This window comes from Passer domesticus, unplaced genomic scaffold (assembly GCF_036417665.1).
Source record: "Passer domesticus isolate bPasDom1 unplaced genomic scaffold, bPasDom1.hap1 HAP1_SCAFFOLD_55, whole genome shotgun sequence".
NCBI classification, from domain to species: domain Eukaryota; kingdom Metazoa; phylum Chordata; class Aves; order Passeriformes; family Passeridae; genus Passer; species Passer domesticus.
In genome coordinates, this window is record NW_026990163.1 from 593,823 (window position 1) to 605,127 (window position 11,305).

The 11,305-nt window shown below is 55.8% G+C and overlaps 1 protein-coding gene across 7 annotated transcripts; it reads left to right on the plus strand.

The window, feature by feature from the left end:
- Nucleotides 1-3,036: 3,036 nt before the first annotated feature.
- On the plus strand, nucleotides 3,037-11,093 carry LOC135292873 (uncharacterized). 7 transcript variants are annotated; one of them, XM_064406943.1, is made up of 19 exons: nucleotides 3,037-3,104; nucleotides 3,470-3,526; nucleotides 3,728-3,799; nucleotides 3,899-3,988; nucleotides 4,149-4,256; nucleotides 4,919-4,990; nucleotides 5,079-5,150; nucleotides 5,237-5,338; nucleotides 5,767-5,883; nucleotides 6,203-6,274; nucleotides 6,363-6,434; nucleotides 6,522-6,623; nucleotides 7,082-7,189; nucleotides 8,348-8,404; nucleotides 8,550-8,675; nucleotides 8,765-8,863; nucleotides 9,297-9,410; nucleotides 10,039-10,204; nucleotides 10,734-11,093. In XM_064406943.1, exons 1-19 carry the CDS (start codon nucleotides 3,047-3,049, stop codon nucleotides 10,876-10,878), a joined length of 1,809 nt encoding a protein of 602 aa, XP_064263013.1. In that variant the 5' UTR covers nucleotides 3,037-3,046; the 3' UTR covers nucleotides 10,879-11,093. The 7 variants fall into 7 exon arrangements, 6 of the variants coding, with proteins under 6 accessions (XP_064263013.1, XP_064263014.1, XP_064263015.1 ...); XM_064406944.1 differs by having other exon boundaries at nucleotides 8,606-8,677; XM_064406945.1 differs by having other exon boundaries at nucleotides 8,606-8,677; nucleotides 8,777-8,863.
- Nucleotides 11,094-11,305: the final 212 nt, after the last annotated feature.

Genomic DNA, 11,305 nt, shown 5'->3' on the forward strand with positions numbered 1-11,305 from the left:
TGGTTGGCACCAGGGAAACGAGTCAGTATCCCTACAGCTGCCCGCTCTGCCTGCAGGGCTGTCACGCAACAGCAATGTTCCAGAAGGAACAGGTATTTTTACATCCTCAGGACCGTGTGATCTTTGGTCCTGGTGGTGGATCAGAGAGAAAAGCCAAAAGTGACAGACTAAACTTGACTCTAGGAGAGGGATGCCTCAGCAGAGGGTCTGGGGACCTGTGGTGCCAGCCAGTGGCCCGGCACTCGGACACAGCAGGAAGACCCCAGACTATCACACTTCACCTGGGAAGGTAGAAAAGCTCAGGGGTTCTTTGTTCAAGGTCCCCCAGAGGCACCAGCTGAAGCTGCCACAGTTCCACCTTGATAAAATTGTTTAAAAAGATCCAGAGGTCTGACACTCTGCTGTGGAGGACATTCCACAGGCCATATTTGCCCAATTATCCAATTAAAAAAAAAAAAAAAAAACACACAAAATGAAATAAAACAGCAATTTGAATTATGTAGCTTAATATATATACAATTAAATACACTCAAAATATTGACAATATAATTTGCTGTAAATAACGAATAATTTGGTCCTGATAATAGCGTATAAGCAAAAATAACCTTGCGGGTTATGCGTGGAGTACGGAGTGCAGGGCTTTTGGACCCCTGTCACCTCACGTACTAGCTTGTCAAGCCAAAATTCCCCTTTTTATGCTGTATGTCATTACCATCTCCTCCCACTTTCGATTCCTCACACTTGTATCACCGCCTTCATCATCACCTTCACCAAGCATGCTCCACCATTCTTTTAGGAGATTGTACCACTCTTTGGGGATCTTCTTTGAGGAAGGCCTCTCCTCTTCCTCCATGTCCTGTAGTTCACCTTTTGGATTACACATGCGCACCCAGCTGGTACTGTATAAGCCAATATTGTGTTCTAACATTAAAGCAGTGGATCTCATATAATCAACATTTCCCTGGTGTCCAACCAAATTCTCCTCTCTTCCAACTAAATTTAGTCATAGTTATCTCTTGCTTCCTCCTGTTCTGAACATCTGCAGGAGAAGTGGGTGGGAGAGGGGGGAACAACTTTAACTTTTTTATTATTTCCAAATATTACTGTATCAGTATTGATTACTCTTTCAATTTTGTCAGCATGAATCATACCTATTTACCATACACAGTTCTCCCCTTTTCAGCATTTAAAAGCTTTTGGTTTTACTTTGCACCCAAGTAAATATACCCCCAAATGTGCACAAATAACTCCTTTAGCATGTCCTCCTTTTCAGCTGGCTTTTCCATTGTTCTCTGCTATCTTGTCCTCATCTTTCCACAATTCCTGTGTCTATTCAAATCCAGCCTAGGACAGTGCACACATTTGCTTTAGTTCTGTAGTGATTTATGCCCAGCCACCCTGCCAACCACACCCATTTCAATGTTGCAACAACCTAACTCTGGGCTGCAGTATGTGAATCACACTCTGCTGTGTGAGATGGCAGAGCACCAGAGCAGGCACTGAAGAAGGGGCATTCGGTACATTAGTGAAGTGAGTGCTGGAACCTGGGCTAGCTCTTAGAACTCCGGCACTATGGCAGGAGTCGGGAACTGCCTCGCTATGGGGATTTACCAGAGGCAGAACCTTTAGTGCCACTTGCTCTCCAGTGCCAGACACAAGCCACGACAGGGACGAGGCACAGGAGAAAGGAGGAGGATCCTTGTCTTCAGGTTCCGCAAGGAACACCTTAGTCCAGGTGAAGAGAACAGGATGAGAAGCCCCTAGCTGTACTGCCCAAGGGGTTTTGTACACATACAAGTCATGGGGTGGATGCAAACAATGAACCAATAGGGAATCCTCAGGAGAGGAGTGAGGGGATTACATCAAGTGTCTGGGGCCAATTGGGGTAGGAGGGTGGAGAGGATGGGTCACAAGGGCCAATGGGGCTTCCAGGGGTAGGGGAATTCCAAAGGGGTGTTGCAGTCAGGGATTGGCCCAAAGGTTCAGGAACCAAGGGGCTGGGTTGCCTTGACAGGCAGGGAAAGAGCTGGAACAAGGGGTGGGGAAGGGCACGAGGGACAGTTTGGAGGGAGGGTAAAACCCACAGGTGAACCAACTCAGGAAAAACATGGGGGCACAACAGAGCCCTTAAACATCACTTAAATTGGAATCAATACAATAAATTTGAACTGCAATAATCAAGAGCATCTTGAGGGATGCAGCCTGACCAGCAAGGTCAGCAGGCAAAAGAAAGGTTTTGCTGAGCAATGGCCCTTTGATGAAGCAAAACATTTACAATCAGGGCAGTCCATTCATGCAGACGGGCGCACACTCTGGGGGTACAGCTAAGGCCATGAGGTCACAGCAGGGCTCAGGGGTCACAGCAGGCTGAGCTCTCAGCAGGCCCTGATGTCACAGAGGTGCCAGAGGTGCCAGAGCCCCGTGGTTGCACAGCAGCACAAGGAACTAGCAGTCAGTCCCTGAGCACAACTGTTGCGGCAGCAGCAGCGGTGGCAGCAGCGGTGCTGACGTTGGGACAGCGGTGTCGGGACAGCGGTGGCAGCAAGAGCTGCGGGACTGGCGGAGGACAAGGCACCATGGCCCTTGCTCTGCGCCTCCTACTCCTGCTGCTCCTGGCCGTGGCCCTGCCTGCCAGGGCTGCCCAGGCTGCTCCGCTGCAAGCGCGGCGAGCCGGTGAGCCGGCAGCCTGGCTGCCCTTTCCCGGGACAGCACTCCCTGCTCCCTGGGAAGCGCTGGGGATGCTTTTGCCCAGGGCTTTAGGGAGGGTTTCCTCTGTGGGAGGGAGAGAGACCCCACGGGCCGTGGGCTACTCCAGCCACCCCCTCCAGAGATATTGCAAAGGGCCTGCAAAGAGGTTGGAGAGCGACCAGGAGCCAGTCCAGAGCTCCACAGGCCCCTGTGTAGCTTTGGCTATGTCCATTTGCATCTGGCTCCCACAGCCTTACCCAACACCCCTGCAGTGCCCAGTTCCCTGTGGCAGAAGGGGATCCCAGCACACCATGGAAATGGTTCTGATCTCTGCTACCTTCTAGACTGGAATCGTGACATGGGTTTTCAGGAAGTCCTGATGAATGATGGTTTGAAGTTCCTGGAGGATGCTGGAGGCAAGTTTTCATTCTGCCTTTCCTGAGTGAATAATCAGGATCAATTCAACAAAAGCTCACTTATAAACCAGTTCCCTTAATATAATCTTAAGATTGAAAGAATCTGGAAACCTTGCCCTGCTCCCTTCTGGAGCCTTGAGGGATCCCACAGGATCACTGTCAGTAGGAGGAAGGAGCATTTAGCTTTCAATCTTCCTCCCGTGAGCAATGCCAGTGTGTCCTTCCGTGTGCTCTGTGCAGTCACAGAGAGGAGCAGAGAGGGAAGGGGCCGGGCCCAGGGCTGTGCCCCGGGGCTGAGCCTTGTGGGCAGCCTGAGGATCTCCTGCAGTGCCACAGGAGCTCTTCTGTCCTGCCTTTCCTTGCAGCTGAACCTGCTGGTGAAGGCCCCACATCCAGGACTGAGGCTCTGGGATATGCTGAGGGTAGGTCAAGGCCTTTCCCCTGGGAGGGCTGCCAGCTCAGAGCCCAAAGCTGGGCCAGGGAGGCAGCGCTGCAGGTGCCAGCACAGAACCATGCACGTGTGTGCCCACACCCTGCACGATCCCCTCACCGCTGCTGCGGCTCAGTGGTGCCCGTGCAGATCAGCAGAGATGGCAGAAGCTTCTGTGGCTGTTGAGTTACAGGTGTGTCTGCAGGGAGGACTTTCATACGTCCTTTGGTGGTTATTGCTGACAAGCCCAGCTCCCATGGCAGGGGTGAGTATTGTGTCCCTGCTGACCCCACAAGTTGAGCCCTGCTTTTGTGGGTTCCATTCCTGGGAAATGGAACTATTTTTCTCTAACTTCCTCCAAAAGGGAAGATGCAAGACACAAGTGACAAGATATCCCTGGAACCATCCAAACAGATGAGGCAAGTGCTGAAGGAACTCCTGCAGACAAGACAAGGTGGGTGCATTTGCCTCATGCTTCCCCTGGGACTCAGCAGCCGGGGGCTTTGGCTGCACATCTGGACGCATGGTTCCCAGCACAGCAGGAAGGGATCCATGGCCCATTCCAAATGAGGAATGTTTCCATCTGATCCAGCAGCATCTTTTCCTTTCTCCAGAAATTAAAGGAAAGCCTATGCAGAAGGAAGCATTTCCCGGAGGAAGCAGTGGCTCCATGCCAGCCTCTGCTCCAGGAAGGGAGGTGATGCCAGGCACAGTCAAGGAAGGTAATTGCTGTGCCTCTGGGCCTGAGCCCTGCTGAGGCTTGAGCTGCCATCTCTACTGCTTGGCAGTGCAGGCACAGCCTGGACTAGAGCGGCACAGCCCAGGGGAATTATCCTGAGCAGGCTCAGGGCACTCGGGTACTGAGCAGTCCTGCTGGGGTCCCTCCATGGGAGACATGTCCTGAAACCTGGCAGCTACTGCACGGGGTGCCCACGGTGGAGAAAGGACAGAGGGGAAGAGCAAGGCTCCAGTGTGGCCTGAGAGGGCCTGGCTGTTTGCCCTTGGGATCTGGGGGAGCTGTCCCAGCAGAAGGAGGGCAGGAGGGGACAAGGGAGGGAGGGAGAGATGGATAGCTGTGGCACTGCCTGCTGCAGTTTGCCCCAGGGCTTTTGTGTGGATTTCTTCTGTGTGTGAGGGAGAGAGCCTCGGGGCTCTGCACTGCTCAAGCCACCCCTCCCAGGGATGTTGCTGAGGGCAGGGAAAGAGTGTGGAGGGTAATCAGGAGCCAGCCCTGAGCTCCCCAGGCCCCTTTGCACCTTTGGCCATGTCCATTCACATCTGGCTCCCACGGCCTTACCCGACCCCCTGGCAGTGCCCAGTTCCCTGTGGCAGAAGCGGATCCCAGCACACTCTGTTAAATGTTCTCATCTGTGCTCCATTCTAGATGAGGTTGCTGGGAAGGCTTCTCCATTAGCTTGGATGAATAAAGTCTCCAAGCCCTTGGAGCCTCCTGCGGGTATGTTCTCAGTGTGCTACCGAGCAAGAATTGCTGACAAGCGGGCAGGAACCAGGTGAAAGAAGCTGCTGTGGCTGTTGTGTTACAGATGTGTCTACAGGGAGGACTTCTCCAGCTCCTACCTTGGATGCTGTACGCAAGCCCAGTTCCCATCACAGGGGTGAGTAGTGTGTCCCTGCTGACCACACAGGCTGAGCCTTGCTTTTGTGGATCCATTCCTGGGAAATGGAAATATTTTTCTCTAAGGTTCTCCGACAAGGAAGATCCTATACACAACAGATAAGATATCCCTGGAACAATCTAAACAGAGGAGGCAAGAGCTGAAGGAACTCCTGCAGACAAGACAAGGTGGGTGCATTTACCTCATGCTTTCCCTGGATCTCAGCAGCTGGGGGCTTTGCTGCACATCTGGAGACGCCGTGCCTGGCGCAGTGGGAAGGGATCCATGGCAGCCTCGCTACCCCACTGCTGCTTTCATGCCCTGCAGGGCTGTTTCCCAGCCTGGCCTGGCTGCAGCTTCTGCCCAGCCTCTGTAGGAAGTTATTTGGCATCAGCTGACAGGCAGCCCAAACTCTAACACATCCTGAGATCCCCCACAATATCCAGCCCTGCAGATTAGGAAAAGGGTGTCTCTTTGGAGGTGGAAGTGCTGCCATCACGCCACCGTAACCTGGCCATTTTCCTACTCCATAAATTTCACAAATATTACCTCTGATGCCACCGCCCAAGTGGGGAAGAGCCCCATCTGATGCAGCTGTCTCCCTTCCTTTGTCAAGAGATGGACATAGTGCTTCAGTGGAAGGTGGCATTTCTTGAAGGAAGCACTCCATCTTCGGTGCCAGCCATAGCTGCAGGAAGGAAGGCAAAGCCAGACACGGGGACAGGCACAGCAGGTAATTGCTGTGCCGGGCTCAGCCCTGGCCGGGGCTGTGTGGCAGCAGCTCTTCCCCCAGGGCCTGCCCTTGCCCGGCCCGGCAGCAGCCAAAGCTGGAGGCGCCTCGGCTTCCAGGCCTCTGGAGCTCGTTCAGAGCCCCGGGGAAACGGGACTGGTGCAGCAACGTCCCTGGCGCTGCAGCTGCTGGGGAGCTGGCCCTGAGTGCCCAGAGGCCCAAGGCACAGGAGCAGCCCCGAGCGGGAGCCCTGCCGCCAGCCCAGGGCCAGAGCCAGCCCTGGCACACAATGGAAACAGTTCTCATCTTGGTTTGCTTCCAGACTGGGAGGCTGGGAAGGATTCTGCTTTAGCCTGGCGCTCTGAAGTTGTGAAGCCCTCTGGGCATTCTGCAGGTATGTTCTCACTGTCCCACCAAGGTGTAATGTTTGACTGACTGGCAAGGACCAGGTGACAGAAGCTTCTGTGGCTGTTGTGTTCCAGGCGTGTCTGCAGGGACGACTTCACCAACTCCTACCTTGGATGATACAGAAAAGCCCAGCTCCCATGGCAGGGGTGAGTAGTGTGTCCCTGCTGACCCCACAGGCTGAGCCCCACTTTTGTGGGATCCATTCCTGAGAAATGGAACTACTTTCTCTTAAGGTCCTACGACAGGAGAGACCAAAGACATGGCAGAAAAGAAATTCCAGGACCCATTAGAAATCATGTGGCAAATGCTGAAGGAATGTCTGCAGAGAAGACAAGGTGGGTGCATTTCCCTTGTGCTGCCCCTGGGTCTCAGCAGCCGGGGGCTTTGTCTGCACATCTGGACACGCCGTGCCTGGCACAGCGGGAAGGGATCCATGGCATCCTTGCTGCCCCGCTGCTGCTTTCACGCCCTGCAGGGCTGTTTCCCAGCCTGGCCTGGCTGCAGCTTCTGCCCAGCCTCTGCAGGAAGGCATTTGGCATCAGCTGACAGGCAGCCCCAATTGCACCACAGGCCATGCCCACCCTCAGATCCCCTGCAAATTCCTTCTGTCCAGGCAGATCAGATGTTGGAGCTGTTTGGGGAAGGAACCAGCCTTGGGTTGTCCCAAAATCCTGGGTGTTTTCAGTTCCTTATCCATTTATTTCACAAGGGATGCTTCCTGAAGTTGTCACCTTCCCCATTGCCAGCCAGGAATGTTTCCATCTGATCCAAATGTCTCTTTTCCATTCTCCAGAAATAAAAGGAGAGCCTGTGCAGAAGGAAGCATTTGCAAGAGGAAGCAGTGGTTCCATGCCAGCCTCTGCTCCAGGAAGGGAGGCAATGCCAGGCACAGGCACGAGAGGTAATTGCTGTGCCTCTGGGCCTGAGCCCTGCTGAGGCTTGAGCTGTCCTCTCTGCTGCTTGGCAGTGCGGGCACAGCCTGGACTAGAGCGGCACAGCCCAGGGGAGTTATCCCGAGCAGGCTCAGGGCACACGGGTACTGAGCAGTCCTGCTGGGGTCCCTCCATGGGAGACATGTCCTGAAACCTGGCAGCGACTGCACGGGGTGCCCACGGTGGGGAAAGGACAGAGGGGGAGAGCAAGGCTCCAGTGTGTCCTGAGAGGGCCTGGCTGTTTGCCCTTGGGATCTGGGGGAGCTGTCCCAGCAGAAGGAGGGCAGGACGGAGGGAGGGAGGGAGGGAGGGAGGGAGGGAGGGAGGGAGGGAGGGAGGGAGGGAGGGAGGGAGGGAGGGAGGGAGGGAGGGAGGGATAGCTGTGGCACTGCCTGCTGCAGTTTGCCCCAGGGCTTTAGGGAGGATTTCCTCTCTGTGTGAGGGAGAGAGCCCCAGGGCCCTGCACTGCTCAAGCCACCCCTCCCAGGGATGTTGCTGATGTAGGGAAAGAGTGTGGAGAGTGATCAGGAGCCAGCCCAGAGCTCCCCAGGCCCCTGTGCACCTTTGGCCATGTCTATTCACATCTGGCTCGCACAGCCTTACCCAACCGCCCTGCAGTGCCCAGTTCCCTGTGGCAGAAGGGGATCCCAGAATGCCACTGATATCGTTCTGATCTCCGCTCCCTTCTAGACTGGAATCATGACTTGGATTTTTTGGAAGCCCTGCTGGAAAATGGCTTGAAATTCCTGGATGATGCTGGAGGCTATTCCTCCGTGTGCCTTTCTTGACAGAATAATCAGTGTCAATGTGACAAAAGCTCACTCATAAGCCATTTCCCTTAATATTATGTAAGGGCTGAAGTTTTCTGAGAATCTTGCCCTGCTCCCTTCTGGAGCCTTGAGGGGTCCCACAGGATCACTGTCAGTGGGAGGAAGGAGCATTCAGCTTTCAGTCTTCCTCCTGTGTGCAATGCCACTGTGTCTTTCCATGTGCTCTGTGCAGTCACAGAGAAGTGCAGAGAGGGAAGGGGCCAGGCCCGGGGCTGTGCCCCGGGGCTGAGCCTTGTGGGCAGCCTGAGGATCTCCTGCAGTGCCACAGGAGCTCTTCTGTCTTCCCTTTCTTTGCAGCTGAACCTGCTGGTGAAGGCCCCACATCCAGGACTGAGGCTCTGGGAGATGCTGAGGGTAGGTCAAGGCCTTTTCCCCTGGGAGAGCTGCCAGTTCAGAGCCCAAAGCTGGGCCAGGGAGGCATCGCTGCAGGTGCCAGCACAGAACCATGCACGTGTGTGCCCACACCCTGCACGATCCCCTCACCACTCCTGCGGCTCAGTGTGCCTATGCAGATCAGCAGAGATGGCAGAAGCTTCTGTGGCTGTTGAGTTACAGGTGTGTCTGCAGGGAGGACTTCTCCAGCTCCAGGGCTGGGTGCTTGGCCCCAACCCAGCTCCCATGGCAGGTGTGAGTAGTGTGACCCTGCTGACCCCACAGGCGGAGCCCTGCTTTTGTGGGATCCATTCCTGGGAAATGGAACTACTTTCTCTTAAGGTCCTCCAAAAGGGAAGACCCAAGATACTGCAGCTAAAATGTCTCATGACTCAGGTGAATTCCTGAGACAAACACAGAAGGAAGCACCCGGAGGACAAGGTGGGTGCATTTCCCTCATGCTTCTCCTGGGACTCAGCAGCCGGGGGCTTTGGCTGCACATCTGGACACGCCGTGCCCTGCACAGCAGGAAGGGATCCGTGGCAGCCTTGCTGCCCTGCTGCTGCTTTCACACCCTGCAGGGCTGTTTCCCAGCCTGGCCTCGCTGCAATACCTCCCCAGCCTCTGCAGGATGGAATTTGGCATTAGCTGATAGGGTGCCCCAACTGTACCGTGGGCCTGAGGTCCCCTGCCATTTCCCAGTCTCTGAGAAGATCAGGAGGTGCAGCTCTTTGCACAAGGGAGTGCACTGGCCCAGCCCCAATTACCTGAGCTTTTACCTGTCACTTTGACAAGCATTGCCTCATGAAGATGCCACCTCCCCAATGGGGAATGTTTCCATTTGATCCAGTTGTCCCTTTTTTCCTTTTTCAAGTGATGGACCAAAAGGCTGTGCAGAAGGAGGAACAGCCAGGGAGAAGCAGTGGCTCATTGGCAGCCATAGCTGCAGGAAAGAAGGCAATGACAGACACAGGCACAGGCACAGCAGGTAATTGCTGTGCTGGGCTCAGCCCTGGCCGGGGCTGTGTGGCAGCAGCTCTTCCCCCAGGGCCTGCCCTTGCCCAGTCTAGCAGCAGCCAAAGCTGGAGGTGCCTCGGCTTCCAGGCCTCTGGAGCTCGTTCAGAGCCCCGGGGAAACGGGACTGGTGCAGCAACGTCCCTGGCGCTGCAGCTGCTGCGGAGCTGGCCCTGAGTGCCCAGAGGCCCAAGGCACAGGAGCAGCCCCGAGCGGGAGCCCTGCCACCAGCCCAGGGCCAGAGCCAGCCCTGGCTCCCGACTGGGCAGGGGCTGCGCTGGCTCCTGACAGGGCCTGAGCCTGTCCCCTGGGGATGGGGGAGCTGTCACGGGGCAGGGAGGGCCAGGGCTGACAGTGGCTGCTCAGGGATGGCTTTGGCCCGTGTCCCTGGCAGCAGCCACTGCCCATGCAGCTGCGCTGCCCCCGGGCTCTCCTCCCGGCCTGCTGGGCTTTGTTGGCTGGCACAGCCTGTGCTAAGGGCCGGCAAGGTGCCTGCAGGCCCCAGCTCTGGGGGAAACAGAGAATGTCCTGCCCGTATCCACCGTGCTGCCAGCTCAGCAGTGCAGCACAGCACGGGCTCACGCTCCCCATCGCTCCCACAGATGCAGGCAGCACCACAAGACCTGTTCCCAATGCCCAGGATGGCCTCAGAAGGGGTTTCTGTCAGGGAACCAGCTGCTGGCTAGGGTTACTGGGAGGCATGCTTTATTTGGAGTTTGTCTTCATGATGTGCTGCATTGGAATCTGGTATTCTTGGAACAGAAAACAGTGAGTGTTTTGTGCTCTCCCCCTCCAACAGCTTCTTTTGAAAGTCTAACGTGGACAGGGAACATTCCCATTGAGGCTGCAGTGGAGTTGTGGCCAGTCCATGATTGTCCAAATAACTCTGCTGAGGGTTCTGCTGCTGCCCAGTGCTTCCATTGGCCTCTCAATTGCTGGGCCTTGTCCTGGGGGCCCCGCTGGGGCTGCAGCCAGTGCTGGCTCCCACTGAGGCTGCCTGGCCAAGAGCAGCCCCAGGGGCATGGGGCAGAGGCAGAGGGAGGTGGGGAGGAGAAAGAGCAGGGCCGAGGTTGCCCTTGAAAGGCAGAGGCGCTCTGGGGCCCGCTCCTGGCCAGGGACCCTCCCCAGAGCCGTGCCCTGCTGGCTGGGGCCTTGAGGGGCAGCTGTCCAGCTGGGCCCAGCTGTGCCAGCAGCTCCAGCCGTGCTGGAGAGCCTTGCCAGCTCTGGGCCCTGCTGTGCACGAGGGTCCCTGTGTGCCACTGGCAGCTGGGGCCTCAGCCACCTCCTCTCTGCACAGGAGCACCTCTGGACAGGAGTTGGAAGACGGTGGCTGCACCTCACACCCAGACAGCAGCAGGAACGGCCTGGACAGCCCTCTCAAGTGTTCTGTGAAGAGGACCCCAGAACAACCGTCTACGAGGAAGCCTCTTATTGCCCCATAGATCCCACTGCCACCTGCTTTCCCCATGGGCCTCCCCAAGCTGCCTTCATCCCTTTTTTTCTCTCCATCTGTCCCATCTCAGCCAACCCGAGTTCCTCTAGAGACCCCAGGACCAGCCCAGCACCTTCCAGCCCTTCCTGAGACCAACACATCCCTTCCTCTGCCCCTGAGCCCTCTGGCCTTGCCCTCTAAGAAACACTGAAGGTGACACCCCACCCCACCCTCCCCCCCCCCCCACTTGCAGAGTAGGCAATGGCCTATTCTTCTGTTTAAATAAAGAGATGGATCCGTGTTGTGGTTTGAAATCAAAACCAGTGAGAGACTCCAAGTCAGAAATACAATTTATTAGGAAAAAGAAAAAAAAAACCAAAATACATGCAATAATACAAAAGGAAAACCACTGACTGGGTCAGAATACAGCCTGACAC